Source organism: Saccoglossus kowalevskii, chromosome 11 (assembly GCF_978046115.1).
Source record: "Saccoglossus kowalevskii chromosome 11, keSacKowa6.1, whole genome shotgun sequence".
In the NCBI taxonomy this organism is placed as follows: domain Eukaryota; kingdom Metazoa; phylum Hemichordata; class Enteropneusta; family Harrimaniidae; genus Saccoglossus; species Saccoglossus kowalevskii.
Genome location: NC_140651.1, coordinates 34,383,287 through 34,400,262, shown reverse-complemented (window position 1 = coordinate 34,400,262; position 16,976 = coordinate 34,383,287). Strand labels below are relative to the sequence as shown.

Here is a 16,976-nt window from a genome sequence, read left to right as displayed (position 1 = left end):
ACTATCAATTAAAAAATAGTCTTTTCTATTTCCAATATTAATCTAACCATCCCTGGTCTTTGAGATCTTCACGTCTAAATCCTCATTTGTTTGGAATACTAAATAGATGTTGTAATTTGCTCATTGCTAATGGCTTGTACAGCGATGTCGGCTCAGCCATGATTTTATTTGGTGTGATATTAATGCATGATTTTGTATTAAATAGTTGTTATCAGCTGAAACTAAAGATAATTTGTTTTCTCTTTGCATGATCTTTGCTTCCTATCTTTTGTAAACTTAATCACTACAAACACTTCATTCCATGCTCACTCTTATTCTTGAAACCCAGTTTGAATTACATGTAACAATATTCATTCTTGATTTTTCAAAACAATCACTCATATACATTGTATCATCTTATCTTCCAATAATTATTATAAATGACATGGATAATTTTGAATAAATAAATTTGATATTCTGTCTCCATGAACCTAGGTATCATTTCTAATGCAGGATATAGATAACATATTCTGATATCTGGGCTTATATAATGTGCAATATACCAAACCTGTTAGTTCATAACACTTGAGAATATCTTCTCTCACATGTCATACCATCATTGACATACATCTCATTTATTTCTCATTTATTTGTCCGTCATCAGTTATGCGAGAAAACAATTAATTAGCTTCAGCTAATAATAGCCATTTTATATTTGCTGTTAGTATTGCACCCTATTTCTTGATTTGTTTATTGTTCAGTGTCAATCACTTTGTAATCTCCATGGTTATATCACCCATTGCTAGTTGTAATGCTTTTAAACCAAGTGACTTAGACATTTCACCTGTTGTGTACATCAGATCATACCTTACAATATTTACCACTTAGCTTGTATGTTTGGATCAACACACAATACTTATACTATATTTGTGGTCAATTGGTTTATATATAAACTGCGAAAATTTCAGAAAATATGTGAATAATTTGCACTATTTTTGGTGAAAGAAGGTGACAATGCTATTGTTAACAGCAATAATGCACTTAATGCAGCTGCAATATCACATTCTTTAATAGTAACTTGTGAAATCTTGCATGACCATGCATGGCAACCAGCTCAGACATGTAATTTAGGCGTAACACTAATCATCTGTCATTTAACTCTAATTTTGTGATTGTCTTTTAAATTCTGACATCAAAATGTTTAGTGTTTGAGATAAAACATGGTTACACGTAATCTCTAATTCTCTTATTGTTTAAAACAGTTTATAATAATGATTTCTGTAATTGCCCTGATTAAATTTATATTTAACTGCACCTTTAGTGTGTGTAAAGTGCACCCCGTGTCTTTAGGTAAGGTGTCCATGTTTCAAGTCATTATACTTGTTAGGGTCGTGACTTACGTGATGAACGCTACCTGGATGCCATAAACAGTTTGTTAGTTAGTGGAGAGTATCCACATCTTTTCTCCAATGATGAATTGGAAGGATTGCTGCAGGTAAGTGAAGTTCATTACATTTTAAATATATTATTTTGTATTTTGTATGAAATTTTAAACCATATAGCATAGTTCAACCTACTGCCAGTAGGTAATTTATATTTATTGCATAATTTATTTATTTATTTATTTATTTATTTATTTATTTATTTATTTATTTATTTATTTATTTATTTATTTATTTATTTATTTATTTATTTATTATAATTCGGTCTCTGTACGTCCGTCCGTCTGTGCGTCCGTCCGGAGTCATATCTCAAAATCCCTTGGACCGATTCCGTTCATTCTTTGCATGTGCCTAGTACTTTATGTGGGACATATGCACATGCAGTGGTTTAGCAATTCGATTCAAAATGGCCGACTGGCAGCCATCTTGTTTTTTGAAATGTTGTATTTTGGACATGCTTTGTCAGTTTTCATTCAAACCTGGTACATAGATTATACATGTTAGGATACATGTCCATGACGATTTATTTCACAATTGGTTCAAAGATGGCCGACTGGCAGCCATTTTGTTTTTTGAAAATGTCATATTTTGGACATGCTTTGTCAGTTTTCATTCAAATTTAGTACATAGATCATACATGTTAGGATACATGTCCTGACCGTCCGTGAGTTTCTGAGTCTGTCTGTCTGTCTGTCTGTGTGTCCGTCCATGCGTCAGTCTGTCCAGAGTCATATTTCAGAATCCTGTTGACCGATTCCCTTCATTCTTTGCATGTGCCTAGCACCTTATGAGGGACATATGCACATGCAGTGGTTCAGCAATTCGATTCAAAATGGCCGACTGGCAGCCATCTTGTTTTTTTGAAATGTTGTATTTTGGACATGCTTTGTCAGTTTTCATTCAAACCTGGTACATAGATTATACATGTTAGGATACATGTCCATGACGATTTATTTCACAATTGGTTCAAAGATGGCCGACTGGCAGCCATCTTGTTTTTTGAAAATGTCATATTTTGGACATGCTTTGTCAGTTTTCATTCAAATTTAGTACATAGATCATACATGTTAGGATACTTGTCCTGACCGTCCGTGAGTTCCTGAGTCTGTCTGTCTGTCTGTCTGTGTGTCCGTCCATGCGTCAGTCTGTCCAGAGTCATATTTCAGAATCCTGTTGACCGATTCCCTTCATTCTTTGCATGTGCCTAGCACCTTATGAGGGACATATGCACATGCAGTGGTTTAGCGATTCCGTTCAAAATGGCCGACTGGCAGCCATCTTGTTTTTTGAAAATTTTGTATTTTGGACATGCTTTGTCAGTTGTCATTCAAACTTGGTACATAGATTATACATGTTAGGGTACATGTCCATGACGATTTATTTCGCAGTTGGATCAAAGATGGTCGACTGGCAGGCATCTTGTTTGTTTTCTTTATGCGGTATCTTGGACGTGCTCTGTCAGTTTTCATTCAACTTTGGCACATACATATACTTTATACATGTTAGTATGCATGTCCATGACAATTTGTTTCAAAATCTTGTCAAAGCTGGCCGATTGACAGCCATCTGACTTTTTGGCCTTACTACTATATTTCCACAATTTATGTACCATTTTTATTCGTATTTGGCACATACATCATACATATCAGTGTGTTTCATAATCAGATCAAAGATGGCCGAATAACGGCTGTTTTAATTTTTGGCCATATTACTGCTACACAGAACACGTGTTTTGATGTAAATAAACAATCTGTAGTATACGCCACTTGGAACTCAAGTTTCAAGAACACACTCACGACAACCCCTCCGCTTTAATATGACGAGCACAAAGAGAACTTTCAAACATTTAACAGGGACTGTGGCATTTTCAATGACTTATTTATTTATTTATTTATTTATTTGTTTGTTTGTTTGTTTGTTTGTTTGTTTGTTTTGAATCAGTAGCTCACTATTTGGATAAATAAATAGCTGCATAAATTACAAATCAAATGTGGCTTTACATAACAAATGAAATATTACAATTAGAAAAAATAATACAAAAAAAGAAATTTGAGTCAAATGTTAACTTAAAGATAAAACATCAAATGATGTATTTGGTTAGTCTGAAAACTTTTTTGTCTGAACTTTATGGCAGTGATTAGGATTTGTTTTCCAATTAGTCAATGGCTGTACAAATGTCATTAATATAGAGTTGGGTTATGATGCATTTACAGAAAAGTCACAGTTACCTTCCCAATCTAATTACAGTTACATGTTGATTTGAGAATGTGCTCTTACTAATCAAAATATTGTCTCTCTTAGGCTTTGACACCAGCAATGAAAAGACAAGCCCCAAACTATGTGTTGGACCCAATGAAATTCTTTGTATCTCGAGTGAAATCCAATTTACACATCGTACTGTGTCTGCCACCTACAGATAAATTATTACAAATAGCTCCAAGGTAAGACATATTACATGAGATGGGAGAGTGGCATTCATTTATTATGTAAAATCTGTATAAGGAGTTGCATCCATTTATTTTGCACAATTGAGACCCTAAAATTTACTGTTTCTAATATGTGTAGCTGCTCTAATAGAAGCTACATCTCCTCTGTTGCATTGTACTATTTTATAGATTTTACAGTACTTTTGCTGGATATCTGGTACCCGACTAGAGTTTTTACTCTAAATAGTAGAAATAATGTTTCCTTGTAGGGGAACCTTAGCGTACATTTTATAAATGTGCCTCTGTATTGTTTGTATTACAGTTAAAAAAACTTAAAGTTGTAATTTTGATATTCATTCTACACAGAAAAAGACTGACTGTCTTATCAAATGTGCCACCATCATGATATTTTCTCATCAGTGTATTTTTATAATTTCTTGCAGTCAATACCCTGGCCTATTCACTGGTATGCAAATGAATTGGATGTGTGACTGGACACAACATGCTCTGCTAACAAATGCACAATACTATGTTTATAAAAACCACATTGCTAAGGAATGTGGTGATGATATGAGGTAAATTTAAATAAAACACTATTAACATCTGTATTTCTAATTGAGTTGAGGAATTACTGATGAAAGTAAAAGAAACCATTGTTATCTATATCAGTAATCACAATAGATTAATTGCTGATTTCTGTCTCTTATAATACATTAGTCTAAATACATTACACCATTAATACTTTGGTTGATGCACTTAATCTATTCATTTATTTTGTTTCAGGGACAACCTTGTTGGATGTTTATCTGATATTCATAGCTTTGTATTGAAAGACTGTAAACAGATACCCTGGGCTGGAAATACAGATGATAACATAACTGTCTCCTCAGTCAAGGTTGTAGGAAAGAAAGAAATTATCAAAGTACAAACCACTGAAGTACCTAATTTACCTTACACTAAAAGTATTATGCATGAACACATACAGGTAAGAAACTGTAATACACTTTTATATGCATATTAAAAATTAATTAAGTACAGGGTGTAGATAATTGGTGAACACAGTATATGGGTAAATGTTTTTGTTGATTACTTAAGATCATATATAGAATAGAATATTTTATTTGACTCAAAAATTGTAAGAAATTAAGTTTATGGCCAAATAAGAAACAAAAGAACAAACACTGTCACAGACATCAATAATAAATAAAACAAGAACAAATTTAACAATTACCATTGATTTCTAAGATTTTATCTATACAAACTAGACTGTTGGCAATGATGTAACTATCTTTTCAACTCAACAGCTCCTCTCAAATTCTCCATCAAACATAAAATTGGCACCTAGCACTTTCCATCTCTTGGTTACTGTAATCTGAGCGAGCATGCATCTCATTGCCAACAGCTAAATCATCACATAGCATGCATGACTTTTTCTTATATGTTATATGTAACAAACTATATTATCCCAATATCAAGCTTGTGAAGCACTCAAGTGCAAATTACAATAACTTGTTTCTACATTATTGCGCTGTTAATCTGAATGTCAACAATCATGTCAATTATGAATAATTCTGAGGTCTATATGTATTTGTAACTCTATGTATGAGTTGGATCACTGGTCTACCACTATGTCACAAAGTGATAAACCATCGCAGAGAATATAATCCAGGTATATGATTTGTCTGTACTGAACTAGGCAATAACAATCTAACTTACTGGAAATCCTTATGTATTTCAAATGAATATTCCATCTGACAAGTAAAATAACAAATTTGATTTCAAGCAGTAAAAATTGAATTATCTCCATGAGGGCAGTGTTTAATACTGTATATTGCATTATTATTTCTTTCAATAGTTGAGACATAAAAATTCTCAAAACCATGGAAGAAATGATGTCTTTGTTGGCCCCAAAACTTTCCGGCGATTCATGGATTGTTTTCGCTACATCTTCGACACTAAGAGTGCAGAGAATTCATCCAGCATTGCACAGCTTAAAAAAGCACTAAGGTGTTTAGAGAAAACAAGACAGGATGCAAAAACCAAGCACACTGATATCAAGAAATTACAGAGCGACTATGAGACGGCTACCGCTAAGACAGCTGAGTTGTTGAGACAACTGACCCTCAAAGCGACAGAGTTGGAGAAAGTGAAAGCTCAGTTTGGTTTCTCGTCTGGCACTCTCACTGCATTCCTTCAGTTGAATGAGATTGAAAGCGAAGAAGATGAGGTAGATGAATTGCTAGCAGCTGGTAAGTTACACTCAATTTGGGCTTTACCTGGTCAATATGGTACTTGCTGGAGCTTTTTGGTTTTTCAATACTCCAGGGATAGTGAAACTGAAACTACCATAAACAGCGTCCGGATTACTTTCGGAATTTCCGTCGCGTTTCGGAAAGTTTTAATTTTCAAAACTTTTGAATATTTATTTGTGCTTTTAGGTTAGTGAGAAGGTTATAATAATTCTTCATTTCAATTTAACACTGTTTTTACACCCCTCAGACCCCTTTAAAAAGTCACTTCTGGCCATTATAATGGCCACTATTTTCTTAATGGCCAGAGTATTGACCAGAATTTTTTAAGTGGCCAAAATATTTACCGGTGTTTTTAAAATGGTGGTTTTAATGACCCATGTTTTTTATACTGGTAAGAATAATTACAATTGCTTTTTAAATGATGGAGCTGATGAAAATTTTTTTTTTATGGGCAGTAATATGATCATTTTATTACATACATAAAATGACCAGTATTTTTGTTCATGTCTCTAAATATAATGGCCCAAAAAACAGCCTGCTACCTCGTGTGAGCTCAATATACAAGTGGGAATTTATTTTTTCAAGTTTCACTGGCGCTTCCAAGTACACTTAAATGAAATTTCGCGAATAATGCCTCGATCCCCAGTGAAATTTCGTAGTAACGCTGATGCCAGTGACTGCTGGTGGACTACATAACCTGCGGAGTATTTAGATGGTGTTGAATCATAGGACGATTGCAGTACTGCAACTGGCACATCAAGGTATGAATTTGTAATTATTTTACCATTTTACAATGACTTCAATACAATATTAGATACTTTTGTTGTTGTTTATGTAGCAGGATAGTCTTTTTGGGCTTTCGTTTTTGTTCAGTCATGGCACACAATGTAAGTAATGCTTCATTATTATTCATAATTGTCAAACAACAAGCTCAAGTAAGTGTTAACAGGCCGGCATACAGGATTGGATTTTAAAGACAGAGTCTGCAATATGTGCGACAATGACCATGTTGAAGATGAACAACATTTTGTCACAAATTGTCCTCATTACAATGAAATAAGATTAAAACTTTACATTGTAGCTAATAAACGTATACCAAATTTTGACAAATTTAGTAATGAAAATAAATTCATATCATTACTAAGTGACGAGAAAATGTCTATTCCTTTAGCGCAATATTTAAAAAACTGTTTTAATACAAGACAGCAGCACCTACATAAACTAAGCCAGTAATACATTCCTTGTATTCAAATTATTATCTTTTTTTTTTTTTTATGCCTTTTTGTTCCCTTACTTTTCATGTGGTTATTTTTCTTTTACTAATATCTGATTTGTAACCCTTTTCATCCCCTCCGGGGGGGGGATGTTGTGTGTTAATAAATAAATAAATAAAATGAGGATTAGCTCCTATGTTTGTTAATACAAGAAAAGTATAAACAAAGGTTATTTCCAACTCCTGAAATCTGCAAAAAAACATCAACGTAAATTTGTTTCCATTCATGGCAATGTTTTCAAATTATTTTAATAAAATAATTTAAATGACTGCAAAATGTTTGTTTTTTTAAATTTTCGAAAACTATGTATATTGTTTTGTTTTTTTCTCTTCAGACAATACCAGCAATAGTGTACTGTACACTGGGAAATCTAATTTAGTAATCATGTATTAACTATACATGTATATATTATGCCCATAACAACAAATACCATACAGAATCCCTTTTTCCTGTAAACTAGTATAGATGATATATGCCTACAGTGTGCAACAGTTCATTTTTTCTTTGCGCACAAAAGAAAAAAGTAAAACTCATACTCAAAATAACTTTTAATTTAGCATGGATTTAAACTAAATTTCAATTGAATCTAATATTCTTTGCTCATCTTTGAGCCCAATTTGATTTGAATGAGTTGTAGAGATTAATGTATTAGCTTAGATTGTTTTTTTTTTGTTTTTTTATTATCTATTTTCTGTTTTGTAACCTTTTATTCCTTTTTAAACTTTTGTAACCATTGCCAATCCCTCCGGGGAATGTGTAAGTGTTAATAAAAAAAAAACTTATTCGTAGCATTCACATAGAGCCCTTTAGCAAAGGCTAAGAAGTCCAATACGTTACCCTGTGCTAAAAAAATGTGCATGAATACAGGCTAAGAAATACTAGGTACAGAGTAAATCTGGTCAGTCCAAAGCCTTAGCACAGGCAAAACAAAACATGCATGAACGCTAAGCTCGGCTAAAAAAACCATTGTATTTAATGTTCATTTAGGAGATTTACTACTATATTCATAACTTTTTATTTTGGTGTGCCATTTCCTGCATGACAATCAACGCTAACACATATAGAGAGATTGACTCAAGAAAAAATGTACCGATGATGAGATACTGTGCTACTTCCTGTTATTCTGCAATTTGCACTTTCTGAATTTGCTTTGGTATTGTTTTATAACTGTAGAACTAACCTTCCTAGTTCCTCTAACTGAGCAATCATAGTTAAAATTTCTGAAGATTCTGCCTATTCTTAATAAGTTTGGGCGTTCCTTACCCCATGCTAACCATCGTTTCCTTCTGTGCATGAACTCAAACATATGAGATTAGCTTAAATCTTAGCCCATACTTTGTGTAGCATGAACACTACTATTGAAGATACAGGGGCAAATGGGCGAGACTTAAACAAAATATAATGAAGGTGTAATATGCAGTCAGTAAATGTCCTGGGCGTTTCTAGGTCAGCCAAATTGATCATGGGTACTCTGGCTCAACTTGGACAAAAAAATATTTAGTCTATACATGTATAACATTACTTAAATCATAGACCTTAGAGAACAGGGACATGCTACTGTGGCTACCCCTTTCATGTAACCTTAGTTATAATCCTCTACCCAAATTAACACCTTAGAGAAACTGATAATAAATCTATGTCAACACCACTGTTACATCTTTTTCTATTTCATAAGCCAAACATGGCTGCCAAGGTGTAGCTACACAAAATGAGACAATTTTGTGGTTGGAATATAATCAGAAAAATTAAATTTGATCAAAACTTGAATAGCCAAGTCCATTCTATTGATGCGAGTGAAACTAAAAATTAACAATTTTTATTCCACTATGAAATCAGGAAAGGGAAACAAAAATGGTAAGTTTTCTCTGCAAGGAAACAAAACTGCCTAAAAGTAAACAATGACCTGTCAAAATTTGTGTCATTATAACAAGTGGATTTTTCATCATATTTAGAACAGATATAGCATAGTGCACTTGTTATACACTGACTAATGGGAATACTAGTAAAAACTGTTTCAGATGTATAAATCTTCTTGGTATTAATAAGATTATACAGGAGGTTATAACCCACATTGCACATAGGAAACTGGATTTCTTTTGTCTCAGACAGAAGTTGCATGACCCTGTTTTCTAAGGTCATGCTTAAATCATAACCATCTGAATACCATTACTTCACTTTTCAAACTAAACTGTTTTTATATTTTTAATATCATTTTTTTGATTTTGAAAAAAAATATAGAAACAATATTACACTTAACATAATTACTCTATTAGCAGCACATGCGCTTAGGTAAATTACAGGGATCTTCAATGGTCGAAATATGTAATATTTTCATGATTTAGTATCCACAAATGTAATTTTAGAGCAAATATGGTATTGTATTGGATCATAATTATAATACAATTATTTATTTTGTGAAAGTACCTGGGGATCGATGAAGTTGTACATGCATGGTGGCATTCCCATTGTGGAGGGACTCTATAATTTTGTATGTACACAACTTCCTATTTTGAAAGACAAAATCATGCAGCTGCATTGTTACATAACATTCTTTTGTCTCTTGTAGGAAGTTAAATCCCCCTATTGTTCTCAGAAATTAGGTTCCCAAGTACAGCAATGTACTGTCCACAGAGGGACTGTGTACTGTCCAAGTCTCTCAAGAGATGAACTGTGTGTATATATGGCACAACCCCTTAATATATTCGATTAGGAAACAATTTGATGTTATTCTGTTTTATTTGATATTTATATTTTTTCAATCAGAATGTAATCGGTATCATCTTTTTGGAAGTATATCTGAGTTGCATAGTGGAAAAATTGACATATCACAAGATGTCATTTTATCCACATTGTTATTTGTGAGGACAGAAATATGCCAGAATACACAGACACCACAAATTTTTGTTTCCAAAATTGATTACAAAGTGTATTAATTAAAAACTGGTCATTGTAAGCTAATTGCAATCTGAATTATTTTTTGCAGATAATGACAATTTAAAAAAAGGAAATACTATATAAATGGAACGTAAGAAGTTGAAGAACCAGAATTTATGGACGTTAAGGGGAAAAAAAGTTTAACCAGTATTGATGGATGCAATGGTTTAGCATTTGCATGTTTATCAGTTTTACATTTGCACACAGATTTTGAAAGTTCCAAGTGTGTAGAGTTACTGTACATTCCTTTTTTTATGTTTTCCCTCAAATAAAAGTGACATAATCTTTCAACTGGTATTTCATGATTTTCAGCTATCTTATATAGTTCTTCTTGCTGACCCTTTTGTACACACCCACACTCACTCCACAATCTTTCATCTTAATAATAATTAACAGGAAAATATTATTGAAAAAATCCTGAAGAGATCAAAAACATGGACAAATTTGACATGCCTACATCTTTGAGAAAAAATATTTTACACTAGAAAAAGAATAGCACAAAAACAAAGAGGAGAAAAAAACATTTTGCACAGCCCCTTTCTTAAGCTAATCGCCTCTCAAGAAAACTTGATGAATATCTGGAGGAGTATGACATTGCAAACCTAAAATATTATTATCCACTAAAACAGACTGTATGGCTGTGCACTACATCATGATTTTTCAAAAACAAAACAAAACATGGCATACTTTTAATATTGCTTACATATTCTTGTTTTGTCTAATGTTTTCATTAATTATCCAATTTCTGTACTTTATGTGTTTGTACACTGAGCTGAATAATTAAGATGATGTTTTGAAGCACAGTGATAGAGGGACTGTGTTCGAAGCAATGTTTTAACCCCCCTCCCCCCATATGACTTTTTTACTTTGCAAAGCTGTACCTCCCAGATCTTTAGTTGTTTATGCATAGATGGTCTTTGGTTATAAATTATTTACTTTCCAGTCATTTTTGAAGTGTAAACCTTTGTCATACTTTCTACTGTGTTGACTTCCTGTCACTATGCTTTTGTTTCCCTTTGGTTAGCTAAACATATGAACGCTTGTTGAAAATCATACTTGGAAGTAAGAGTTTCTAATGGAATAGCAAGCAATCTAATCTATTCCTGATATTGTTAAATTATATATAGTGTTACCTGAAAATGTCAAAATAAACTTCTAGAAATGTGTTATTCAGTTCAAAAAATAAACTGGCTGCATGCAGAATCTCAGAGAAACAATTGCATGTACATGCAGGAATGGACGGATGTTGCAGCAGCAGAAGTTTGGGCCTAGACATTCCAGTCGCATTTTTAAAATGATTTTAAATAATGTACGTATTCTTAACAAACTGTTACATGAGAAGGGGCAGAGCATGAAATAATATTTTAATTTTGGAAACTATGCAAAGATGTGTGTTCAGTAATTCAATACCTTTGATGAGCCATTATTAAATTAGCACACTAAGGGTTAGATATGAATAGATTCCTAGTAAGATTGGTGCATTCTTAATTCAAAAAAACTTAAAAAGTTTTAATACTACTAAATTATACATATGTTTGATATAATTTATTGTAAAACATTAATGTTGTTGTGAAAATAGTTTCATACAAAACGGTGAAAATTTGCCAAAATCCTTATATGTGTTGCCACAGTCCCTCAACACCGGTGTTGAGGGACTGTGGTGTTGCCAGTGATATGCTAGTTTCCATTGTTATTTAAATGTACTCATCAGGGAGGTAATCCATTACAAAACATCGCTGATCCACAGTAGTCTGGTTTCAGGCTACACCAAGTCACAGTCCTTAGCGGGACTTTGACCAAGTACAGGCTAAGATAAAAGTGAATCCCAAATGTTTGCATATCAGCTATACCCAATTGTGTTCACTCACAGGAGGGCCCAACAGTTATAGCACAGGCCACAGTGTTGAGGGTATGTGCACTGGCTAAGAACACCCAAACTTGTTTCCCAAGGGAGGCAGCAATTATGAACAAACAATTAAACAGCAATGGTACAGTGCCATAACTACACTGTTAACCAAAATAAACCAACCACAAATTATTGAAACAACCACCATATATTTTTCTCCCTTAATATTTTTTTTTTTCATTCCTTTTCCATGTTTTATTGAATTATAATGCTTATTTTTTTTTATTAATATCATCACCAGTTTTTTCAATTGTTTTTTTTTAAACCATTGTGGTGCTTCCGATACTAGTTTGCTGATAGTTGTTAGAAGGGAATTTTTGTGATGTTGATTGGTACACTCAAAAGCAATATCACATGTGCAATTTACGTTACACCCCAAAACTGCATGCGTGCGCATACGAAACACCATATCTTCGACTTCTGGGGAAGTTGTCTACTAGTATTCCACCAGTCATTAATTACTCCGTACACGCTTCCACACTGATTGGGTCGCTGTAGTAGAGCATACAACAATGCCAATTTGGTTCGCTGTCTACGACATGTACTAATTTAACTCTGCATTCTGTAACGTCGTTATATACTGTTCCTGTGCATCCAAATAAGTCGGTCGGTCTGTCTTAGCTCGTGTTCCAGTGCACTTCGCTTCATAAATTAGAATGAAACATGTCAGCAGCAGAAATTTTGCGTTAGTAAACAGCGCCCCTTAGCCCCCGTGCTAAGGACTGGCCTTCCCAATGCGTGGATGCAATTGGGTCTAGTCAAAATGCAAACATCAGCTAAAATCTTAGCCAGTACATCATGTAGCATGAACACTATTATTGTCCAGCATTATAATACGGTGAACAAACAAACATGCCATTCACTGCTAAGTCAGCTAGCTACACATATGGAGCTCTATGCTAGACCCCCCCCCCCATATATCGTGAGCTAGGAAGGTACCCCATTGACTGTTTTATCAAGAAACAACAACTTAAATATTTCACCGGGTAACAAACTCTGATAACACATTACTGTAAAATCTGTATTAGAAGCCGCGGCTTCTATTAAAATGGTACAATGCAACAGTAAAATCTGTATTAGAAGCCGCGGCTTCTATTAAAATGGTACAATGCAACAGAGGGGATGCGGCTTCTATTAGAGCATGTACACATATGAGAAATGATGAATTTTTTATTCTAAATTATTCAAAAGGAATGGGTGCGACTTCTATTAGGGATGCGGCTTCTAATACAGATTTTACGGTACTAAGAGAAGCCTACTTAGTAAATAAGAATGTAAAAAGTAAATGGTTTACAAGTGTAGAAACCCTCATGCAAGATATAGATGTTGTCACCATTGTAAACTCAAGTGAAAAAATAATTAAGAAAAATTTAGACTTTATTCATAAAAAAACAAACAAATCATTTAAGAACCAATGGATCTTAGACATGCATAATGATAATAGAAAACAAACCTTGGCTAAAAACAAACTAAGAACATACAGACTTTTCAAACAAGATTTAAAAATTGAAAATTACCTAATTAATATGCAGAACCATGGTCTTAGAAGGTTAATTGCAAAATTCAGGACAAGCAGCCATGACCTTAAAATTGAGAAAGGCAGACATAATAATGTGCTGCTGGATAAAAGAACATGTGATATGTGCAGCCAAAATATAGTTGAGGATGAGCAACATTTTGTAATGAAATGTCCAGCTTACAGTCACCATAGGGACAAATTATTCCTGACTGCACAAAATAAAGTTCCAAATTTTGATAAAGAAAATAGTCAGAATAAATTCATTTTGATTATGGCAAACCATACTCTAGCATCAGCCTTAGCTGTCTTCTTAAAAAAACAGCTATGGAACAAAACAGCAACAACTATCAGTGTATTAGGCTACATTTTGTGTTCATTTCATATTCTGTATTCATCATTGGCTGCAAATTGTCTTTATTGTTTTTGATTTTTTTTATTTTTTTTAGAAAAGTTTTTAGTTTTTGTTTCACTTTTTAGATTGTAGTTTTTTTTTTTAAATTTCTTTCTGTAAAACCCTTTTTATCCTTTCCTACGGATTTTATGCGTCTAATAAAAAAATAAAATAAAATAAAAAATATAACTTACTGAACCACCCAACACTGTTTCGTACACATGCAGTAGTTGTGGAATATTTTCACAGATAATTTTCATATCACATTAAACCATTCATAATAGAGAAAATAGCAAAATATAAAAATAAAGCAGAGCATCATGGGTATTTTTTAGTTGACTGTGTCTAAGCCACTTTAAAATCAGCTTCCATCGACCCTTCCACATAAACTTCTACAGTTTATAACACACATTATGAAAAGTTACTGGTTAAGTATTTCAATGTAAAATGTTATAGTTTGGGTGTATTTGAAGACTGAACTTTAGTTTTTTGTCATTATTAAAATGGGAATTTTGTTTATGTTTGAGCTCAACCCCACTCATAAAGACAGGCTCTTTTTTCGAATTAATAACTCGCTGTTTATGTGACTTTTTGGAGCAACTCCTTGTGACTTTTTGGAATAACCAGCTGTTTATGTGACTTTTTTTGGTGGAAAGTCAGTTGCTGAGTATTTTGGGGGTTGCACACTGTTCGAATGTTCAGTAGTGAATGTCTTGCTTGTTTGTTCAAGGTATTAAAATGCTGGATATTGCCTTTATAAGAACAGGATGTAGTACAGAGTCTCATTGTCAGTCCATTTTTATCTCAAGAATGTCACAGAATGTGCTTGTATTGATTGTCAAGTTTAGTATAGTTATGAATAAGAATAGTTATGAATATAATAGTTAAATTTTCCAATGGACATCAAGTACAATGGTATTTTGGTGATTAGCATGGGCTCAATGTTTGCACACACTTCGTTAGCACCCGTGATAAGAGTCTAGGATGAATTTTGAAAACGGGTCATCTTCTATGTTCAATAACCTATTGCATTATACTATATATTATTAAGTCAACAGTATCAAGTGCATGATTTGTTGTGATTTTAAAAACAAATTAACCCAAAACGTCATATTTTTTCAAGATATATAATTCCATATTTCAAATTTTTCAAAATCTTGTATTTTACGTTTACCTACAATTGTACTGGCTTAAAATTGAAGCAAACTGAAGCGAGTGAGGAAAAAGAGGAGAGCTGTCAATCCCCATGTGCCATTACCGGGTATATCTGTGACATGAAAAAAAAATGACCATTTTATTCATGTAATGAAAAATAAAATGATCATTATAATACCCATTAAAAAAATAGATTGTCACCCACTCCATCATTAAATAAAAAATTACTATTATTCTGACCAGTGTACAAACAGTGGTCATTATAACTACCAGTTTGAAAATACTGGCCAATATTTTGACCATTAAAAAATTTCTGGTTGGTATTCTGGCCATTAAAAAAATAGTGGCCATTACAATGGCCAGAAGTGACTTTTCAAAGGGGTCTGAGGGGTGAAAAAAACAGAGTTAAAGTGAAATGAAAAATTATTATAACCTCCTCACTAACCTAAAAGTATGAATAAATATTCAAAAGTTGTGAAAATTAAATCTTTCCGAAACGCGACGGAATTTCCGAAAGTTATCCGGACGCTGTTCATAGTAAGTTTAATAGCATTGAGGATAGCTCCTAAGTTTATTATTGTATGTAATACTATGGTTCACTGGATCTGTAAAATCAAATATCAACACATATTGACCAAACCCTCAAATTGAATTAATGTTCACAGAGGAAGAAGATGAATATGACAAGCAGTTTGAACTACTACGAGAAGCAAATTTAAAAAGCAGACAAGTAAAAATAGAGGAAGAATTGGTGACATTTAGGAAAAAAGTGGTAGACTGTAGATCCAGTTTACAACAGTCAAAAGAACAGGTAAACATATTGCCTTCTTGTGTGTCAGTGGTTCATTGGGATTTCAAATTCTGTATGTATGTAAGGGTGCCTCTAAAGGGTAGTTGTGCGTGAAAAAGGTGAGGTGCATTTTTGACCATATGTCAGTTGCGCATACGTGCAAACCAGACTTGCGCGTGACATTCTGATCTTAACCTGCGCGCAAACCAGACTTACGCGTGTCAATAAAATAGAGTGGGAACAAATGAAATGTACGAGAAAATCAGACTTGCATGTGAGCTTGCATGTGGCTAATTATATCTAATTATACACGCCAATTAAATATGGAAGTATAAAATATGTTGTGAATACGGCCAAAAACATTGCAAAAAGTCTCACTAGTTGTCACTCCGTATTTATAAACGCGCACCACCCATTTGATTGAAGATCCTTATTGATACAATATTATACATAAGCTTTGGTAAGCTTCCAAATATTGTTACAGTAAATCACGAAATACAACACAGTGTTGCACTCTGCTCATTATGATTTATGGACATGAATTAATTACAGCTGTAAATAAAATGTATGTGTATCAAATAGGTCGAGAATACTAGTAAATAAAATGGCTATGAGTGTTGTTAATGTCCGGTGTTATAGCCACATGTTCTGTATTGTTTATTTGTTTATTTTAAATAGCAACAATATTTAAATCTGTTTGCGGTGAGGCCATTGTCCAATTGAGCTTCTATTGAATGGAATCATGCGGTGTTTATAATAATAATAATAATAATAATAACTTTATTGCATCCTTAGAAATACAATGTTTCTATCAGTTAATAGCAATAAAGATTAGTTGCGATAACTACTACTACAAAAAGAAAGTTAGTTGTTAAAAAAAGATAAAGCAAGTGTTACATATCAAATAG

General features: G+C 33.2%; 1 protein-coding gene and 1 long non-coding RNA gene across 2 annotated transcripts in view; both read left to right on the top strand.

Moving 5' to 3' along the window:
* The window catches only part of LOC102804440 (dynein axonemal heavy chain 5-like), a 170,322-nt gene that overhangs the window by 114,257 nt on the left and 39,089 nt on the right, over nt 1-16,976 (top strand). Inside the window, exons 52-57 of the mRNA XM_085505137.1 lie at nt 1,367-1,474; nt 3,723-3,862; nt 4,291-4,422; nt 4,631-4,832; nt 5,703-6,096; nt 15,944-16,089. Of these exons, the coding sequence (XP_085361263.1) occupies nt 1,367-1,474; nt 3,723-3,862; nt 4,291-4,422; nt 4,631-4,832; nt 5,703-6,096; nt 15,944-16,089 (1,122 nt within the window). The remainder of the gene's footprint in view (nt 1-1,366; nt 1,475-3,722; nt 3,863-4,290; nt 4,423-4,630; nt 4,833-5,702; nt 6,097-15,943; nt 16,090-16,976) is intronic.
* Nucleotides 6,634-10,598, top strand: LOC146737163 (uncharacterized). The gene is made up of 2 exons (XR_014930977.1): nt 6,634-6,860; nt 10,357-10,598. It is a non-coding gene; the product is annotated as an uncharacterized LOC146737163 (long non-coding RNA).